The sequence below is a fragment of the Capricornis sumatraensis genome, chromosome 10 (assembly GCF_032405125.1).
Source record: "Capricornis sumatraensis isolate serow.1 chromosome 10, serow.2, whole genome shotgun sequence".
NCBI classification, from domain to species: Eukaryota; Metazoa; Chordata; class Mammalia; order Artiodactyla; family Bovidae; genus Capricornis; species Capricornis sumatraensis.
Window position 1 is genome coordinate 60,048,496 of NC_091078.1, and position 21,477 is coordinate 60,069,972.

The 21,477-nt window shown below is 47.2% G+C and overlaps 1 protein-coding gene across 1 annotated transcript in view; it reads left to right on the forward strand.

Moving 5' to 3' along the window:
- Window positions 1–3,818: 3,818 nt before the first annotated feature.
- TRAK1 (trafficking kinesin protein 1) overlaps window positions 3,819–21,477 on the forward strand; it is a 103,953-nt gene continuing 86,294 nt past the window's right edge. Inside the window, exon 1 of the mRNA XM_068982855.1 lies at window positions 3,819–3,909. Coding sequence (XP_068838956.1) covers window positions 3,819–3,909 — 91 coding nt within the window. The remainder of the gene's footprint in view (window positions 3,910–21,477) is intronic.

Here is a 21,477-nt window from a genome sequence, read left to right on the forward strand (position 1 = left end):
ACCGATGGCAGTAGGCACCTCCCTGTGAAACCTGCCAAGCTGGACGCCACAGCTCTGCACGACGACACTTTGGCCAACTCTGTGCCCCCTTCGGAGGCGTGCAACCATGCAGTCCTAGCCTGCGGCCTGGGCATCCCCGAGGAGCACTATGTGAGCGAGGCCGTGGAAGATGCGCCCAGCTGCAGAGGGTACCGAGATGCCTGCACCATCACCGGTAAGGGGGCCTCTCCCTGCCAGGGATAGGGGAGTCAGTGAGGACTGGGTAATGGTGGGGCCGCAGGAGGGGGTCTGGGAAGGGACCTGGAGGTTGAGGAGAGACCACCAAAGGGCAAGGAGTCACAGCTTTGGGATTGTGAGATCTGCTGTCGAGAACTGAACTGTCTGAGATGAAGACACTGTGTAATAGAATTGTCCTGAAGGTTAAAGATGGGAGCACTGAGTCTTGAGCAGTGCGCCCGGCCCGTAGCGGTGCTCAGGGTGGTTTGGTCCCTCGCCCCTCTCCCTGAGGCTCTGTTTCTTCCGACATAAAACAGGTGTAATGAAAATAACACGCCATGATGCTGTGGGCTGCAGCAGCGGGGAACTCCCCGCAGGGCCCTGTGCACACTGTCAAGTTCAAGTTCTCATGGACGCCTGTGTCAGTTGCACCTTCCCAGTGTCCTGGGAACAGGGGGATCCACCCCCCACCCACCCAGTGCACTGGCAGCACCTGCTATTCAGGCACATTGTAATGGAGCTCTGGCTTGTTTCTCTCCCTGAGGGATCCTCGTGAAAAGTGTTTGGAGCCAGCACCAGAGGGGCTGTGAGTGGGAACGGTGAGGGCTGGTGTGCGGAACAGTCGTGAGGATCATTGTGATACATCCAGTTGCATTTTTATCGAAGTTTCTGCCCAGGTCTCACCTTGTCTGCACTGCTTGCTTTCACACTCTTGTTGGAAATAATGTTCATCGGCAGTTTCAGATATGCAGATTTGCTTCCAGTTGGTTTTCACCATTTTCTCACCAGTTAAGCATAGAGGACCCCACCCCACCCCACCCCATGTCAAAAGCTTCCTGGCCAAGAGGGACGTGGAGATGCCGGGGATCCCAGCGGAACCCCTGGGTGCCGAGCACTTCCTCCACTTGTGTGCTGAATCCTCCTGCTACTTGCCTGGCCCCCAAAGGACACGCATCCAGCACCTGTCCTGTCTCTACCATACCATCCGTTTCTCCTTGCTCCTGTGTCTCTCCTATTAGCACAAAAACAGGTAACGACACCCTCCTTCTTAAAAGGAATGCTTCTTTGCTCTTTTCCCCACAGCCAGCATCCCTGTCTCTGCTCTTTGGTTTGCTGATTCTGGTTTTTCTCCTGTTCTCTTGTGTGTCCACTACACACAGGCTTACACCCCACTGTACCCCCAGTACTGATGGCCTCATGCAGTTCGGCAGTCCATCCTCAGCCTTCTCGGCAGGAGTTGACACTGCCAGCCACCCCCTTCTCCTGAAAATGTGGTCCTCCCTTGGCTTTGGGTCTTGACCTGGCTGGCTGCTCCTCTCCAGGAACTGGGAGGCCCCGGGGCTCAGCTCTTCTCTCTCCTGGGTCTGCGACTCCCTAAGTGGTCTCCCCCAGGCCCCAGGAGTTGGAACCTGCCTCTGCGCTGACTGCTACCAGCACCTGCCCTCATGCTGGACTTTCTCCCTGAAGGCCAGATGTGAGGGTCTGGCTCCACAGCACAGCATTTGACGTGGATGCCTGACGGGCTTCTCTCACTACCCTGGCCTTCAATGAACTCCTGGTTTCCTCCTCCACCTGCTTTCTTTGCAGTCTTTCTAAATGGTCCTTATGCCCTTTCAGCTGCTCAGGCCAGAAGCCTTGGAGGCATTCGTGACCTCTGTATCTCTGTCTTATCTTGGTTCGCTAGGAAGTCTAGTGACTCATGGTTCACACTGTGTCCAGAGTTTGACTGGTTCTCGCCAGCCCCAACAGTAACTGGTTGAAGCCACCTTCATCTCATGCTCAGATTGTTGCAGTGGCCTCCTGACTGGGCCTCCTGCTTCCTTGCTTGCCTCTGTTCAGTCTAGTCTCTGCCTATCCAAAGGAGTGACTTTCTAAATACAAAGTTGGATGGCTTAACTCTTCTTCTCTACACCTCCCCTAGGCTCCCTTCTGTCCATGGCTTAAGTGATAGAGTTTCCTGTGCCCCTTTGACCCATCTCCTCTTCAGCTCACTCCATTCCAGATACATTGGCCTCCTCACTAATTTTTGGACAGACCCAGAACGTCCCACCTCAGGGCCTTTGTTCTTGCTGCTGCCCAGCTCCTGGGTGGCCTTAACCGTAGGTGGCCTCCTGATTCCTACTGTACTTTCTCCAAATGGCATTTCCTTGGAGGCCTTTAGTGAGTCCCCTGCAGAGAGAATGGTCTACCCCTTTCCCCATCTCCCTTACCTGCTTTAGCTTCTTCCCCAGATTTAGCCATGCACTACCATGGTGGCATTCTGTTGACCAAACTTGCAGGTAAATAAAAACTGCTGCTAGGGCAATCACAAAGGCAAGGGCGCGGATTTTGTGCACCCTTGAGTCTCATGACTGTAAGAGCACCTGCATGTGGCCGTTACTCAGTAACTATTTGCTGAGTGAATGAAATGTGTCGATTAATTATTACTGCATTCCCATGAAGTGGGGAATGTTGATTAAGTCGGGAAAAGCTCAGCATCCTGCCTTCAGATCCCTGAGCTCTAAGGTGTGGGGCTTGATGTAGATCCTGACCCTAAGATACATGTTCCCTGCCCCACCTCCGCCAGGAATACAGTCCAGGTGGGGAGACAGATAAGCGAGTAGAAATAGGCTATGCAGCATGGTTAGACCAATGGTTAGGCACACGGAAGAACACCAAGGAGGGGGCCTGGCTGAGCCTTGAAGGGGAAAGGATGGGGGAGACCAGGGGGCCTTCCCAGAGGAGGCAGTGTCCCAACTGCATTTTCATTTGTCTGAACACATAAGCTCACCGCTGGGATTCTAGTGGCATTTTGCCAGTGAAATCCAGGAAGCGTTTCACTTGTTAAAGTAGTTTCACTTCGAACGTGACAAACGAGGGCAGAGTAATGGCAGAATGGCAGTGCTGAAACGTCAAGCCCTATGGGGCGTGGTAGCTGGCGGGTCTTTGCTGGAACATCCGAAGCAGGCGCCATGGGACAGCTGAGAAACAGCTCAGCTCTGTCACGTTTGGCAGTGGCTTGGTAAGCAAGAGTATAAACACAGCCACTGTTACGTGTTTAAGGCAGCCAGACAGTGCAGAACACACTCAGGTTAAAGCTTTATATGTTGGTCTTTGGGAGGAAGACACAAACCAGAAAACCCTCTTGAGTATCCCCAACAACATGTATGTGGACTCCAAGGACTTTGCCAAGCGCAGTCCTGGGAGACCGCTTGGCATCCAGCCTCAGATAAATCCATGCCACCCCCGGTTCCCAGGGAGAGCTGAGATGAACAACAGGCTTTTTGTTCCTCTCTAATTTTTAGGCAAAGCCAAATTGCCCAGCACAAAGCCCCGCTCCCCCTCCCCCTCCTCCTCCCCAGGGATATCACATTTTGGGGTGCGTCATTTTTTGGTTTGGGGTGGTTTAACGAGATGAGCCGATAGGGTGCCCAGGCTGCCTGGAGTTACGTAACCCATTGTGCTTCCAGGGCAGTGCACAGTCTTAGGATTTGCCCCAACAAGCAAACTCAGAGAAATGCTGAGTAGGTGCAGAAGGTGGCTGGGCCGAGGTGCTGCCCAGGCTGGGTGCTAATGGAGGATCGCTCTTCACTCTGAGCTGCCGCTGGAGTCTCTTTCTGCACATGGCCTTGGTGTTTCAGTTCGGGCAGCCCGTGAGGGCCCAGCCTCTGCCAGGACTCTGCCCAGGCAGGCTCATTCGGACAAGCTCATGTGGTGAGTGTATTTGCCCAGCATGTCCACTGTGCTTTCCTTTGTGAAGATTGGGCCCAGAGAGGCGAAAGGCCGCCGGAGAAGTCGTTTCTCTCCTGTTCTGTTCAGCTTGGCAGGTTGTCCTTGGACCTGGGATGGGAAACTGCAGTATTGACTTGCTGACATGCAGAGTGGAGGGACCTTGGAAGTCGCTCACCCTCCTCTTAGTCCCTCATCCAGGCTCAGGAGGGGTGGGTGACCCCCGCGGAGCCGTGAGTAGCGTGTCTGAGTTGGGACCAGGCTTCAGGACTCCCACCACCTGCCCTCCAAAATTCTCTGAAGCAGCTGAGCAAGGTCTCCAAGGTCACCTCTGACCTCTCCTCCTCTATGATTTTCCTGATCCTGTGTCTTATCCTGGTTTCTTAAAGCCTCATCTGGTGTCTGGGTCAGCAAGGGATTTTTCAGAAGGTGAGGAACACAGTCAGACAGTGTCTCCCCCCATCCTTTCCTCTTTTTCTACCCACAGTTTTCTCTTTTTTCCCTCGGTATTAAATGTGCTTGGTCCTGTCCCTCCCGTCTACACCCCGGTGATGGTGAGCTTGCTAATCGGTTCTGCTCTGGCTTGTCTCATGTTGTGGGGCTAAAGTTTCTGCTCACTTCCTCTAAGCTGATCAGAGTCTGACAGTTGGTGCATCTAGTTTCTGTCCTGTCGATATGCTGTTACTCATGGTCTGTCTGGGTCCACACACCAGTGAGTTTCTCGGAAGCCTGAGCTCTTCTTATTCCATTCAGTTGTAGGTTTCAAGACATGTGAGAACTCTGGATGGGAGATTATAGAGATGCTGTGGTGTGTGTGTATTTAAAATATCTTCAGGCTTGGTCAGTAATTCTGTTCAACTAGCATCTATCTGAGGCCAGCTTTTTGATGGTGTCCACAGGTGAGATCTGGTCTCCCCCTTAGAGCCCTGGAGGTGGGCAGAGGTGGAAGTGACTCACTGTGAGCCAGCCAGGATTGCTCCCACCATGCTCATGGGAACTGTCCTATCTGGGTGTCCTTGTCATTGTAGGGCCACCATTTCAGATTTGTTCCTTTTCTGTCACCAATTTAAGCCATCAGACTTGGTGACTTATCCTCTGAAAACATGCTCAAATAAAATATTATGGACATCTTTTATGAATTAAATGTGAAGTCTTGCTTATCAATTCCTGTCTAGTATAAAATTTTTATTGTGTTTTCCATTGAAAATCTATAATGTTAATGGTCCTTACTTAGCTAAATGAAACAGAAAAAAATGGACGATGAAACACCCCTTCTTTCACAGAGTGAGAAAATGTGAATTAGAGTCTAGGGAACTGCACATCCTTTGCTGAATTCATAACTTAGAAATGATCTTTGCTTCTCTCAGTTGAATGGCCCTGGTTTAGCATTTGGTCTGTTTTTGCAAATGCACTGCAGGAGGAGGGCCCTGTTATGCTGGTTTTAGAGCTAACACTTAATCTTCAGCAAAACACAAAAACACTCACTTCTGTCTTTTAAACATGCTGACCTTGCTTCTCCTCCACTCCTCATCCTTAGGTGAGTGGGTGGAATATTTATTAGACAGGGTTTTGACATGTACTGTAAATTTTAGTTACAATTATTAGTAAGAGTCCTGACATATGATTGACAGGCTATAGTTACAGATGCCTGATATATTCTTATTTTCATAATTTATTTTTGTTCTTAATTTGAGACAAGTTTTAATGTATCTGATGTATTGGTGTTAGTCTTTGCCTCTTTCAAACTGTTTTAGGAAACTGGCAAATAATAAGTTAAAATAAAAAAATAAAGGGACTTCCCTGGCATTCCACTGGTTAAGACTCTGCACTTCCAATGCAGGGCCCACGGGTTTGACCCCTAGTTGTGGTGTAATGAAGATCCCACATGCTGCGTGGCATGGCCAAATTAAAAAATAAAATAAAAAATAAAGAGTAGTGTTATTAAAGATTTGATCGGGGGTGCTTTGCAAGGGCTTCAGTACATTGAGTCCCCCAGCCGCAAATAGCATTCCTAAGGGTTTTCCTTTAGGCACCGGGTTTTCATAATGGATTTGCTTTGATTTACTTTGCAAGTATCAGAGCAGTTGTTGCTTCACACACGCTGTGTTCAAGCTGCTCTTTAGGGGGACTGGAAGGGCCAGACGTGCGCCTCTGTCCTCAGCATCCTTTTGTGCCCCCTCTGCTGAGGTTTATTGTAGGGACTTGAAAGCGATTCAGCAAGAGAGTGCTGGGTGTGGCTTGCAGGTGGGTTTGAATGTTCTCCCAGCCACACAGTTCACTGGTGATTCTGGGACTCATGGCCCTGAGAACCTTGACTTTCTTCTCTTGACCTCAGACAAACTTGAGCAAATCAAGCAGAAACTATCATGAGCAGGAACTTTATGGCTGTAATTGGACTTGGAACAAATCAGATTTCATAGATCTTGTGTTAGGGCTTTTCTGAGAAACAGAACCAACAGGCTATTTTTATTATATTATATTATATATGTTTACATATCATATTCTAAGGAATTGCCTTATGCAATTATGGAAACTGACACATCCCAAGATACATAGTTGGCAAGCTGGAGACCCAGGAGAGGCAGTGGTGTAATTCCAGTCTGGAGATTAGCAGGCTCAGTGGCTCAGACGTAAAGAATCTGCCTGCAAAGCAGCAGACCTGGGTTCGATCCCTGGGTTAGGGAGATGCCCTGGAGAAGGGAATGGTACCCATTCAAGTATTCTTGCCTGGAGAATTCCATGAACAAAGGAGCCTGGTGGGCTACAGCCTGTGGGGTCACAAAAAGTCAGATACGACTGAGCAATGAACACTAAGAGCCTAGAAAGAGCCAGTGTTTCACTTTGAGTCCAAAGGTAGGAAAAAGCTGATGTCAGCTGGAGGGCAGTCAGGCAGGAGGAATTCTGTCTTACCCTAGGGAGAGTCAGCCTTTTTGTTCTATTCAGACCTTGCTGTGGATTAGATGAGGCCCGCCCACATCATGCAGGGGGAATCTGTTCCACTCGGTCTACTGATTTAAATCTTAATCTTATCCAAAAACAGCCTCACAGAAACAACCCAGAATAACGTTCGGCCAAATATCTGGGTACCCCACGGCTCAGTCTAGTTGACAATTAGCCATCACAGATCCTAACAAAGGCTGACACTTACTGGGTAGTTGCTCTGTGCCTGGCAGGCTTCCAGGCACTGCTCTGGAAACTCACTTTGTTCTCAGCACAACCCTGCTGGGCAGGGACTGATACCCCCTCATCTTTAAGGAGGTGCAGAGTGGGGAGACCTGTCCTCTCCTGTAAACCAGGCATCCTTGGGGTTTGGACCCAACAGCGTTGCTTTCTGACCCTATTTAACCTCCTTCATTGTGTGTTTTTCTCTTCTATTAAGTTCATTTAAGTAGAGTTTTACTGATAAAAATTACACATGCAGATAGTAAAACTCAAGATTGTACCAAAGCATAGTCAATGCAGAGTAGTAATCACCCTTCCATCTGTACAGTTTAACCATTAAAAAACCGTTCCAGTATGTTTTTATGCAACTAATTCTTTTTTTCTGAAAATACACTAATGGGACATACCGTATACCCAAATCTGCATTTTAAAAATTAACAATCTTATGATTGCATCATTGCAGTACATTATGGTGCCTTATGCTTTGAAATGGCTTCATAGTTGTTCATAGTTTGGCTTTATCATTATCATCTTCCATTTGTTTATGTTCTCAGACATAATAGGTTTTTTTTTGGGTTCCTCCTGTATTAACCAGGTTAATAGGTAATGAATCCTTCTAAATACACCATCTTAGAAATAACGATGGAATGCCTTATAGTAATGTAGAGGAGAAACTAAAGTGAAATGATGGAGCCTGAGTTCTGGTTGTAGCTTCACGGACCTGGCCTCCTTAGAGTGTGTAGTGAGCAGGCGGGCGCTGCCCCTGTGGATAGGGTTGCTGTGCAGGTATTAGCTCTAAGGGCAGTTAACCATATTGGCCTCTCAGCGGCCAAGAATGAGCCACTGTTTTTGTGAGTCTCCTCTTGACAGATGCTTTATCTGCAGTGTTTGCTTTTTAACAGTGCCCCAAGGAACAACATTCTTGCATGTATGTCTTTTGGGTCACTTATTTCACATGTCTGTGGGCTATCAGGGAATATGCATTTAGGATTTGCTGTGCATCGCAGCACAGCCCTCCAAAGAGCCTGCACCTGTTAAGTGCCCAGCGTCCATGTGGGGAGGCAGGGGTCTTTGGGCTTAATTGACCGTTTTCATCATGGTTAATCAGATAGTCATACAAAATGGTATTTCGTCGCATTTTGTTTCTTCTTAATTATGAACGAGTCTGTTCCTCCTTTCTCTTTTGTCTCATTTTCTGCTAACAGCCTGCTTTTTGTCTTTGCTCATTTTTCTAGTGGGTTGTTGGCCTTTAAGAGGTATTCTGGAGATTCTGTTGTGTGTACAGAGGGTAGGGTGGTGTGCCAGGGTGAGATTCTTTTATATTTCAGAAGAGGAAAAAATGTCTTGAAAATAGTTACACAAAACTATGACTATGTCCATAATTCACAGAAGTACAGGGTGCTTAGAGATTATGTAAAGGGGATTTCTGAAGTAGCATTTCTAAGAAGGCTCCTGTAGGAAAGCCATATTTAGGCAGAAATCTGAAGGCTGTGTAGGTGTCAGCAGAGAGGGAGAGAGGGAAGGAGCAATCCACACATTGACGATAGCATGAGCAAAGGCCCTGTGGTGGGAAGGTGCTCTGATGATAGTAGCTAACACCGACAGAGTGCTGTGTGCTTCATGCTGTCCTCAATGCCTCTTGTGTCTAACTTCGTTTAATTCTCTTGTATTAGTCATCTGTCACTGTGTAACAAACTTCCCCAAAGCTTGCACCATGGAAAGCAGTCTGGTGGTTCTTCAGGTTAAACATAGTAGCTGCTGTATGACTTAACAGTTTTTCTCCAAGTTATGTACCCAAGAGGCATGAAAACATGATTCCGCACAAAACTTTATATGTGTGTTCCAAGCAGCATTATTCACAATAGCCAGAAAGGAGACCCAAATGTCTATCAGTTGATGATTAGATAAACAAAGTGCAGTATATTCATACCATGGGATATGATTCAGGGATAAAAAGGGATGAAGTACTGATATATGCTATATAGCATGGATAGCACTTGGAAGCAGCGTGCGGGGTGAAAGAAGCCGGATAGAAAAGGTCTCATCTGCAGAACAGGGACCGCCATAGAGACTGGGGCCAGTGGGCTCTCTGGTTCCAGACGGTGCTCTTGGAGAACTTTCATTTTCCGTTTTCTTTTTCTACTCCCTTTTCTTCTCTCTTCCTCTCCCCACTTCGTCCCCTTCCCTCCCTCCATCTCTTTTTCCTCCAACCCCTCTTCTCTCCTCCTTGCCACCTGTTTCTCCTCCCTTCTCGTCCTCTCCTTTCCTCTCCTTTCCCAGTTCTTCCCATCCTCCACTTCATAGAAAGAAACACAGTTCTTTTTTTTTCCCCCTTTGTAGAAAGTTTTTACAACCAAGATAGATCTAGGTCGGCCAAGACTCAGGACCTCTTAGGTAGAGACAACAGGTTATAGGCCATGCTGGGTTAATGTTCTTTGGTGTTTTCCAGCATGTGGAGGGGGTGAAGTTGGCCTGTTGTAAAGCTGGCCCCTTTCCCTATTGCGTCAGGCAACACACTTCCTGTGATAATGAAGGGCTTTGGACTGCTGATTGGGAAACCCCAAGATTTAGCTAGAAGCACCTTGGAGGTGAAGATGGAGCAGAGAGGGCCTCCGTTCACCCTGCCTGCAGTGCCGGTGCAGGGCCTCTTCTGAATTCTTGTGCTGTGCTGTGCTTAGTTGCTCGGTTATATCTGACTCTTTGTGACCCCATGGACCGTAGCCCACCAGGCTCCTCTATCCTTGGGGATTCTCCAGAGTGGGTTGCTATGCCCTCCTCCAGGGGATCTTCCCAACCCAGGGACCAAACCCAGGTCTCCTGCATTGCAGGAGGATTCTTTACCATCTGAGCCACAAAGGAAGCCCAAGAATACTGGAGTGGGTAGCCTATCCCTTCCCCAGGGGATCTTCCTGACCTGGGAATCGAACCAGGGTCTGCTGCATTGCAGGAGAATTCTTTACCAGCTGAGCTACCAAGGAAGCCTTCTGAATTCTTGGATGGAGGTAAATTGGGTAGAGAGGGAAATGGAGTGAAGAAGAGGCCTGCGAACTGGGAGTTTGGGGCGTCCTCAGGAGGGAACGACCAACCTCTGGGAGAGGAGGAGAGAGAGAGGACCAGCCAGCTCCTGCGCTGGGCACTTGGAAGCTGTGCAGAGGCTGTTACCCTAGTTCGCTGTCCAGGGAGAGGCTGTTTCAGACCCTACCCAGCCCTTCTCACTTCTGTGCCTGGTGCCTGAAGGCCTCTGTGGGCACCGTGCTGGAGGGGTACATGGGTTGGTGAGCCTGGGGGCCCACAGCATTCTAGGGCTCTCTGTCTGTCCAGCATGCTTTGTAATTCCTCCCCCCGGCCCGCCCAGCCCAGCTGCAGGGCAGAGTAAGGTGAACCATTTGTTTTTGTGCAGAATTGGGTTTTGTCCTGTGGATGCCATGGACTTAGTAGAGAGGGAGGAAGGGCTGTGAGAATCAGACTGATGGGCAGAGGCGATGGAGGTAATGTGGTGGAGGGGTCAGAGTGGAGGGCATGAGAGCTGGGAGGACCGGGGTGTGATCCAGGAGGGCGATGGTCCAGGAGTGGAGAGGTGGGGAGTTGGATGGTGTCTGACTGACTGGGAGGTGATGGGCACGGTGGGGAAGGTGACTGCGGACCTGATGCCACGTGTGGAGGGGCTGGACAGTAGACAAGTGAGCACACGCCAGGCGTAGTGTGAGTCGCAAATGAGCAAGGGCTTTGAAAGGCAGATGGAAGGAAATGAACTAGTGTGGCTAGAGCAGCCAGAGGATGCCGACACAAAGCCCAGGCCCCCGGAGAGTCAGCTCAGGGTGAGACTCAGATGGTCCTCTTCCAGGTGGTTCTCATCCCTGGCTGGATTTTGATCTGTGTGGTGGACCATGCACCTGGGTCATGTTCTTGGTGGGAGAGAGGGAAGTTCTTGTGGATTAATGGTTAGAAAGATGAGAAAGAGGCAAAGCCGATGGGTAGGAGGACCCTGACTTCCCTTCTCTTTTGGTAGAAATTCTGTTCTCACGCCCAATCCGATGTGTTAGATTTCAGTGTATCTGATAAATATTACTCCATTTTTTCTTCCTGTATTGAAAAAAGCTCACAACAGACAACTCAGGTTGTCATAACTTCAGGTTTGAACTCCAATGCTCAATGCTATTTCAGTTCTATTTAAGTAGGGTTTTGTGGTGAGTAAAAGTGGGGAGGATCAAGTCTAAGTTTGAAGAAAGCCTGAGAGTATTCTGATCTCTCCTTCCTTCGTCTGGGACCTGAGGGAGGGCGCAGGCCTGCCTGGGAGCGGGTGCAGCGCCACCTAGTGGGCCAGGGAAGCACTGGCAGCAGGAGTGGCAGCCTTAATCTTGAGACCAGCCACCTGCAGCAGCCCGGGGTTTGCAACTTTTGAAAGGGATCGGAAAAAAGAGGAGTTCATTGTCTCGAGAGTCTGACAGCTAGGGCTGGCAACTTTAGATGTGTAGATCAGAAGAAATCTGCCCCATCCCTTCTCCTGCCTTGGTCTGTCCCACCTTTATTCTCTTCCCATCTGCTCTTTGCTAGAGTTAGTTCCAGAAGTCATTTTTGTACAAGAGGGTATTATGAAAGCCAAGCATGGCCACATCTTTCTTGCTTAGACTACTTGGTAGGAAGTCTTGATGGTGATGGAATTTCAGCCCTATACAGTAAACGTCATCCTCCTAGTTATCAGTGGCTGTACTTTACATGATTTTAAATTGGGTATGTATTAGTCAGGTTTTGCTGTAGAAATGCTGGGTAACAAACAACTCCCGATTCTACAGTGGCTGCTGCAACACTTATTCCTTGCTCCTGGTCTTAAGTTTCCACGCCTGGGCTTCAGTTCAGGGCTGTTCCACGTGTCTGGCCCTAGGGCGGCAGCTGTCTAGGGCCATGTTCTTCTCCTGGCAGAGGACAGGGGCTCAAGGGGACAAATATAACTACACAGGGATATTCGGAGCCTCTGGTTGGATATGATGTAAGTGATGTCCACTCACATTCCACTGGCCAAGGGGAGTTCCATGGCCTAGCTCAAGGTCAGAGTTGTGTAATGATACTCCATTCACAATGAGCCACAGCAAGGGTGGGAAGTGAGGGGAGATCAGCCTGGATTTTAGGAGATCCTCAGGTAGCTGGAGTGCCCTTGAATGGCAGAGGCTTGTAGGTGGTCTTCAGGAACACCCCGTGGTATCCGTGACCTTCAAGCCCTTGGCGTAGTCTCTTAGCTCCACTGGGCTAGGGAACTGGGTGGGTGTGGGTGGGGGAAGGCGGTAGACTCCTGTGGCCTAGAGCCAGGGGTTGGCATGCTTCTCCCTGAAGGGCCAGAGAGTAAATGTTTCAGGCTTGTTGATTCTGTGGTCTCTGCTGTTGTAGTTGACAGCAGCCACAGACAGTACCTTAAGGAATGGGTGTAGCTCTGTTCCAATGGAAGTTTTATTTATAAAAACAGACAGGGGACTGAATTTTGTAGTGGACTGTAGTTGGTGGACTTCTGGTCTACACCTTCACGCCCTGATCTGTATCAGGATGTCAACTTAACAAGAGAGAAATATCCCTTTTTAGTTGAGAAGCCAAATAAATAAATAAATTCTAAGGGCTTCTGGTGGGTCCAGTAATACCCCACCCACTCAGCATTGTTAAGCCATGAAGAGTTGGTCCATATTGTTGGATTCTCTGGGCAGCCAGAGCTTATTGTTTTTAAGCATGAGCTCTTATTTCGCTTGACCCATTTTCAGTAGAAATGGCTAGAAGGGTATTAGAAATTCCTTGGACTTTCCTAGAATGGTGGGAAAAGTGATTAACCTTTTAGGGAGATTCAGATGCATCTTTTATGAACAGTGTCTGGTGGAAGATTTGGAGATGTGTCCAAAGATGCTAGGTGTGCCTAGTGACCTTTTTAAACATTCTTTGTGGTTACATTTTTTGTGTGAGTAACCGCTTCATTGAGATAGAATTCACATACCATATAATTCACCCATTTATAGCATATAATTTGATGGTTTCTAGTATGTTCACAGGGTTGTGCAGTCATCACCACAGTCAATTTTGGAACATTTTCATCGCCCTGAAAAGACACTCCATGCCCTATAGCTGTCACCCCCCCAATGCACTCACGTGCCCCCAGTGGGGCTGCATTTCTAATGAGCTTTCAGGAAGTCACTTCTTGGTTTCTGCTGTCCTTGGTTTTCTTTGCTCATCCCTGGCTTTGGAGAGCAGAGCAAGAGATCTTCTTGAGTAGTCATCTGTGCTATTCAAGTGCACACTTAACAGAAACTTTAACTGCTCGTGACACCTGTGTATCATACCAACGTCACCTGATAACTTAAAATTTTTTTCCTTTATTATATTTAATAAAGCTTTATATTTCTTTATTTGTATTCTGCTTTGTAAAAAGTTATCTTTTGTAATTTTCTATTAATACATTTTGAATTTATGTTTGTGTTGGTTTGAACCCTGGTTCAAGTAACACGGAATTGTTTCATGCCTAGGTTTTATTGTTTTATCTGTTTTAACTGTTTATTATCAGGCTGTAGTGAACTGTTTAGGGATGAGTTTGAAGTCTTTTAATATCCACATGATCTCATGTGGTGTTTTGAAAAACTAACCATTGTTCATTTATAAACAGAATTTCCTGTTCAGGAAGTTAATTTAGATTAACAATAAAATAGTTGACCGCATTGAATGGTAGAGGCACCGTAGGTATTTTGGGATCACAAAATTTGTTCTATTAATAAAGTCTCTGTGATCTGGCACAGAATTCTTTCTCTCAAAGTTTATCGCCTATGCTAACTGACTTCCATTGTCCCCTGGTAAAGGGCTGACTTTGGGAGGGAGAAGAGAGACAGGGGACTGGGCTGTGAACTCTGGCAGCTGCTCAGGGTGAGGGTCTGGGAGAGTCTAACCATAAATACCAGGTTTGTAAACATATTTGGAAATCAGAAAGCAAATGTAAGTGTAAAGAGTTAATTTGAAAATAGGAAATTGGATCTGAACCCCCAGATTAGAGCAACAAAGCCCGAGGTAGGAGCGAGAACAGTGAGATGAAGTGTAAGCAAATCATTCTATCTTTGCTACGGATAACGGGAGAAATACACGTTTATCTCCTAGTATTAATAACTTAATGGAAACTACCTTCATCAATAAGGCTTAGGCTTTGCTGCAGAGAACAGTGCCTTCACTTCACAGGATTTATTTTTCTTTCACATAATAGCAGTTCAGAGGGAAGCTCTGCAGTGCTGGTATAACCCTTCTGTCCTCAACGGTCCAGGCTTCTCCTGTCCTTCAATTCCACCATACTCATGCTTTTTATCCTCAAAGTCACCTCATGTTCTCAGAAGGCTACTGAAGTTCCAGCTGTCATGTCCAAATTCCAGCCTCTAGAAAGACACCTTTAGAAAAGCCTCACCACACCACTACTTAAATCTCAGTGACCAGAACTTAACACTCTTGGTCACACCTTGCTATAAGGGAGGCTAAGAAATGAGTCTTCCCAGGTCTTCGATACTAAGGAAAGCGGGAGATTGTGGGTGTCTGGGAAGCCACTAGCATCATAAGATGCCATATTTTAGCGATAGAATGTGAACCTTTCAAATCAGTGTTTCCTTCTCTTTCACATCATGAACCCCCACAAGAAAATCATAGTGTTTGCGTAGCTCAAAGGGTGAATGGCGATGGTAACTCACAGTTGGAGGCCACCCTTCACGTTGCTTGGCACCATCTATTTCCAACACTTGAAGAAAATTCTGCCCTAAATCATTACAAAAAAAAAAAAAAGAGTCTGGAGGCACATGGTCTATAAAACAAAAGACAGATAAGTAATGAGACCTCAAAAGAGTAGAACCACCAGGAGGCAGGACAAAAGTAAGATCAGTCATGTCTGACGTGCTCCTGTGTGAAGACAAAGTCTCTGAATGGGTCAGAAGTAAAGCTTTAGTGATGTTCTCTGTCTCAGGAAGTTTCAAAGCAAAGTACTCAAGGGAGTGGAAGTTGGGAAGAGGAGGACAATTTAGAGAAAAGAGAGTTATACAGAGGAATTATTTAATCAGTGAGACTAGAGGGGCAGAGGCAGCATGGGTGGTGGCTGTGGCCGCTGGGTCCAGACTCTGTGTTAGAAAACCAGGTCTAATACTTACTCTGTGATGTAGGTTCAGTTATTTAACCTCTCTGTGCCTTAGGTTTCCCCTTCTGTAAAATGGGGATGATAATAATTTCTACTCTTAGGGCTGTTGGGAGGTTTAAATGCATCAGTGGAAATAAATACTGAAGATGGTAGCATGTGTAAATATTTGCCATTATTATTGCTTCTGTTTGTTATCATTATAAAAAGTACAGCTGGATACATTATAAAAAGTGTGTATGTGTTAGTCACTCAATCATGTCTGACTCTTTGCAACCCTATGGACTATAGCCCGCCAGGCTCCTCTGTCCATGGAATTCTCCAGGCAAGAATACTGGAGTGGGTAGCCATTCCTTTTTCCAGAGGATCTTCCCAACCCAGGAACTGAACCTGCATTTCCTATGTTGCAGGCAGATTCTTTACCATCTGATCCACCAGGGAAGCAGCTCCTTCAAACCCAATAAAATCCAGGTGGTTCAAAGATAGAATGTTAAGAATGAAGCCATAAAGTGCTGGAAGTAAATTTTGCTGGTTATATTAATAATCTTGAGATGGGAAGGCCATCCTAAGCATGACACAAAGACTTAAGATTATAAAGAAAATGATCAAGGGGGAGAGTAAGTGGCACAGACTTCTAGTTGCAAAACAAATGAGTGACAGTATGAAATGTACGATGTGGGCAGTATAGTAAATAATTATGTAGTCTCTTTGGTTGGTTACAGATTCTAACTAGATCTATCCTGGTGATCATTTTGAAATATATAGAAATATTGAATTACTCTGTTGTGTAACAGGAACTAACATAGTGTCACAGTTCAGTTATATTTCAAAAACAAACGCATAGAACAAGAGATCAGATTTGTGGTTACTAAAGGTGGGGGTGGGGGTCAAGGGAGCAGGGAGCTGGATGAAGGCTGTTAAAACTGCCTTCCAGTTATAAGATAAATAAGTACTGTACTTATTTATGTACAACATGAATGATGTGTATAAATACATAAATGTTGTACAACATGGTGAATATAATTAACCCTGCTGTGTGTTATATATGGAAGTTGTTAAGAGAGCAAGTCCTAACAATTTTCATCACATGGAAACAATTTTTCTCTTTAATTTTTTGTCAGTGTGAGATGATGAGTGTTCACTACACTTATTGTGATCATCATTTCAGTGGTATATGTAGCTCAAATCAATATGCTGTACACTTTAAATGCATACAGTGCTGTAAGTCAATTATATCTCAGTAATCCTGGTGGAGAAGGCAGTGTCACCCCACTCCAGTACTCCTGCCTGGAAAATCCCATGGACTGAGGAGCCTGGTAGGCTGCAGTCCATGGGGTCGCTAAGAGTTGGACACGACTGAGCAACTTCACTTTCCCTTTTCACTTTAATGCATTGGAGAAGGAAACGGCAACCCACTCCAGTATTCTTGCCTGGAGAATCCCAGGGACGGGGGAGCCTGGTGGGCTGCCATCTATGGGGTCACACAGAGTCGGACACGACTGAAGTGACTTAGCAGCAGCAATCCTGGTGGAAAAAAACTTGACTACCCCAAAATTAAACTTTATATAGGCATTCTTGCTATAACATGAAAATACTTGCTTCTAAAAAACTTCCTGTTCTGCAGAATCGGACACTAAAAATAACAGGAGTTATGCAGCTTTGTACCGGAACACTAATGAAAGCCATGCATTGGGAGATAACAATGGTAGGGTGGTCATCTTTTTATTAAAAAAAAAAGTAAGCGCTCCCTGGCAGTCCAGTGGTTAGGACTTCATGATTTCACTGCATGGGATGCAGGTTTGATTCCTGGTTGGGGAACTAAGATCCCACATGCCGTGTAGCCAAAAAAAAAAAAAAGAGTGAAATACACATAACATAAAGTTTACCATTTTAGCCATCATTAAGTGTACAGTTCTTTGGTGTTAGGTACGTTCACTTTGTTGCACACACATCACCTCCATAAATTACCTCAACTTTATCATCTTCTGCAAATGAAAGTAAAGTGAAGTCACTCAGCTGTGTCCGATTCTTTGCGAACCCATGGACTGTAGCCTTTTAGGCTCCTCTGTCCATGGGATTTTCCAGGCAATATACTGGAGTGGATTGACAGTTCCTTCTCCAGGGGATCTTCCCAACCCAGGGATTGAACCTGGGTCTCTCGCACTGTAGACAGACACTTTACCATCTGAGCCACCAGGGAAGTCTGTACCCATTAAACACTCATTCCCTGTTCCCCTCTCCCTCCATCCTCTGCCAATTAGCTTACTACAGTCTGTCTCTATGAATCTGAATCTAACAGCTGCATAACAGGATTCATAGTTTCAGCTCTTTTGTGACTGGCTTATTTTGGTTGGCATATCATCCATACTCTAATGTATGTCAGAATTTTCTTCTTTTTTTTAAGGCTGAATAATATTCCAATGTTATTGGAACTCCACGTTTGTTACCTGTTTATCCGCTGGTGGACACTTGGGCTGCTTCTACTTTTTGGCTGTTGTAATAATGCCACTGTGAACATGATGTGCAAATATCTGGTCAAGTCCCTGCTTTCACTTCTTTTGGGTATATACCCAGAAATGGAATTGCTGGATCATATGGTAATTTGATTCAGTTTCCCTGGTAGCTCAGGTGGTAAAGAATCTGCCTGCAATTCAGGAGACCCGGGTTCGATCCCTAGGTCAGGAAGACCCCCTGGAGAAGGAAATGGCAACCCACTCCAGTATTCTTGCCTGGAAAATTCCATGGGTAGAGGAGCCTGGTGGGCTACAGTCCATGGAGTCCCAAAGAGTTGAACATGACTGAGCAACTAACACACACGTAGTAATTTTGTTTAACTTTTCAAAGAACCTGGCTATGCATGTTTTTAGCTTTATCAGATATGTACTATAAACACGCTTATTTTGCATTCCAGATTTTTTTGGATTCCTCTCTTATATTTAATCCCCTGTGGGAGGTTACTGGTTTGAGGGTCATGATAGAATTTTGCTTCTCCAAACATGCTGTCAAACTATTTACTCCAAGTGTTGTTCCAATTTCCACCAGCTCCATCTGTCTAAATACTAATTCAGCTGTGAGCACATTAATTACAATCACAGTGACACTGGCTATTTTCATGTAAAAAATTTTCCTCTGACGATTTAATAATTATATGTAATATATACACTTTTAAGAGGAAATATCTGGAAAATTGGAATACCAAAGTGTTGTTTTTTTTTTTAATTTCTTAATATGTGCTCAGTCACTCAGTTGTGTTCGACTCTTTGCAGCCCCGTGGACTGTAGCCTGCCAGGCTCCTCTGTCCGTGGAAATTTTCCAGGCACAATATACTGGAATAGTTGCCATTTCCTGCTCCAGGGAATCTTCCCAACCAGGGACTGAACCTGTGTCTCTTGGGTCTCCTGCATTGACAGCAGATTCTTTACCACTGGTGCCACCTGGGAAACCTAGTGAAAACAAATTCAAATGAATAGTAATCCATCCCCCCTAACCCCTTCCTATTTTTTGAGCATTTTCCTAGAGGTTTATCTCTTAAAATTGATTTTTTCTTGTAAGATAAAATTTCTGTGCAGTTCTAGCTTTATGTCTTTGTGTTAGAATTAGTCTAACCTGGGATGTGCTGTCGTCTGTTTTTGTGGATTTCTATGCCAAGCCCGTCGGAGTCACTATTTCTGCAGCATACTGCAGTTAGTTTTGACGTCCTGGGGCCTCCATAGCAGGATCCTTCTGGCTTCACGCTGTCCTGCGTCTTCCCGCCCTCTGCTTGCACAAGGCTCTGGCGTGTCTGAGTGGACGGGGCCACATTCAGTTGCACAAGGCGGCACTTTAACCTCGAATCGGAGACCCTGCCTGTCAAGGCGGCCGCCGGGCTGCTCAGCCATCTCTGCTGTGCTCTTCTCACAGGAGCTGGTGTCCTGTGTGATCAGGCAACAGCTCAGAACCTAACACCCCATCTGCACGGAACTGAGCCGGGGTCATTGTTTGTCCCTTTTCTCAGAAAGATCTGCTTCTGGTGGCAGGTAAGGCCATGGGCCTTCCAGTGTCAGGAGGTGTTTCTGTTTCCAAGTCCTGGTTTCTTTGCCCGTTTCTTTCTGCTCCTGTGCGGGTGTCTCTGCTTGTCCTTCCCCACTCCTGGAGACCCAGGTTACTGCCCACAGCGAGGCAGCAAGGATGAGAAGAGAAGTCTGGCGCTTGTCCCTGTCCCTGTGGGCTGGAATGTGAGCAGGGATATGTCTCAGGAGGTGAACGCAGGATGGGGGCCCAGGAGAGGATCGGGGGTCCTGGCGTCCAGTCCCAATACTGCTCAGCCACGAGACCTCGCCCCGTTTCCCGCACTTCCGGCAGGGCCTCAATGTCCCCTTATGTAAGCAGAAAAGATGGCAGCGGCTGGATCAGCTCCGGGGCGGAGTCTGAGATGTGTCTGGTGAAAGCAGGGAGAGGGCAGGTATGTGCGAGGGACTAGGGCAGGGGAAGGACCTTGCCCTTTTGAACTGTTTGAATGTTGAGCCACATTTATCCATGTTTTTTTAAGAAAGCAAATTTAGTTAACTATAATCACAAGGGACTGTCAACCTCAAATGTTGATGGGCAAGACCCTCTTGAAGGACTTGCTGTGGAAGCCAGCTCCTGGGTCCCAGCCTTGTAGCTCCTGGCGCAGGAGTCTGAGGTGGAGCCACAGAAGCATCTACGGAGCCCAGTACAGAAGCGCAGAGTGTGCAGTGTGCCGCTGCCTGCCCCAGGGCACCAGCACCCCGGGCTCAGTTCTCAGGAGGGTCCCCCAGTTCTGCCGGAATGCCCACAAGTAAGTGAAGGCAGGAGAAATGCTCTCGTGCAGGTTCCTTCCTTAGGGGATCCTCTCAGGGGGCCACAGAGAGCGGCAGCGAGTCGTGTGTGGATTAGAGTTGGAGGGACTGGGTGATGCCGTGTGCAGTGGGCTCAGCCCCTTCCTAGCCTCTTGAATTCCTCTTATAACCTTCGGACCCTGGTTTCCTGGTTTGCAAATGTGTTCCTGATCTTCACCCTGCATTGCCCACTGGTTTCTGAAAGTAAGTGAAATGTAGGAATAGATACCAGTGGTTTGCATCGTTCAGCAAAATGTTTTCTGAGCCCTTGCTGGTTACCAGGCAGGGTTCTGGGTCAACAGTGGAGCACGTCAGCCCCCGGGGTGGCTCCTGGTGTGGGGGCCATGCGCACTGGGTCTCGCATCTGTTACAGGCAGCTCTGGGATGTTCAGCTGCCTCCTCAGCCTCCCTGTGTGCAGCGTCCTCTTCTATTAATGAAGTGGTTGAGCCAGTAATTTTTAGTTCCAAAGGTCCCTCTGTAGTTAGTGAAACCACATCTTTCATGGCAGTCTAGGGAGTAATTACTAACACTGAGTTCCTTAGGTAAGGCTCTAAACTATGTAACCCCAAGATAGAGAAGAACTTTCCAGAAGGATATATGACAGGTACCAGTTGCAAAGTGTCACGTGTGTCCCCAACACCAGTATGGCCTGTGTGTGAGTCTCTGAGCCCATGCCCTTTATTCCCAATAACTCAAGGAAAAGGCTTTGTTTCCAAGTCTGTACAGAATGACTTGTGAGCAGCTCACTGGGTCAGCGGTCTTGGGAAAACTTTAAAACATGGCTGTGGGTTTGCCATCACTGCTGAGATTAATGGGTGATGAGAGAAGCTCCAGAACTTCCAGAACCTCCTCAAACACAAACTGGGGTCATGTTCTTTGACTGTCACCTTTAGCGTAGCCTAGAACTTTCTCCCGAGGCCCATAGTGAGGCACCAGGATGGGAAGTACCTGCATGCAAACTGGAGGCACTCACACATGTTTGATCTGACTCTCAGGCATTTTACAGAATTCTAAACTATCGTCCCACATTTGATAATTAGGGCATCTCATGTGAAAAAGCAGATCCCTGGCCTCTCAGAAGAACTTGACATTTCCAGGTGCTAAGAGGCCTCCACCGTGGAGGAGGGATGCGCTGGGTGTGGTGGCCCAGAGACCTTTTGGGTAGAAAGAGAGCTTTTGTGCGACCTGATGCCTTTGTTCTGCAGATGGAGGGACAAAGACCCAGATAAACCACGAGGTGACTTTTGGGTATCATGGCGCAGCTGGGGACAGGGCCGTGGCTGGGAGCCTGGTTTCCACACTCTTGGAGCAGCGCCTGCTGCACCCAGGGCCTCCGGTGCGGCCAGCAGGTGGCAGCCATGGGCCTGCTGGTCGGCCTGCCTCGGGTCCTGGCTTTCCTCCTTCCTCCCATCCTGTGCCCTTCTGTT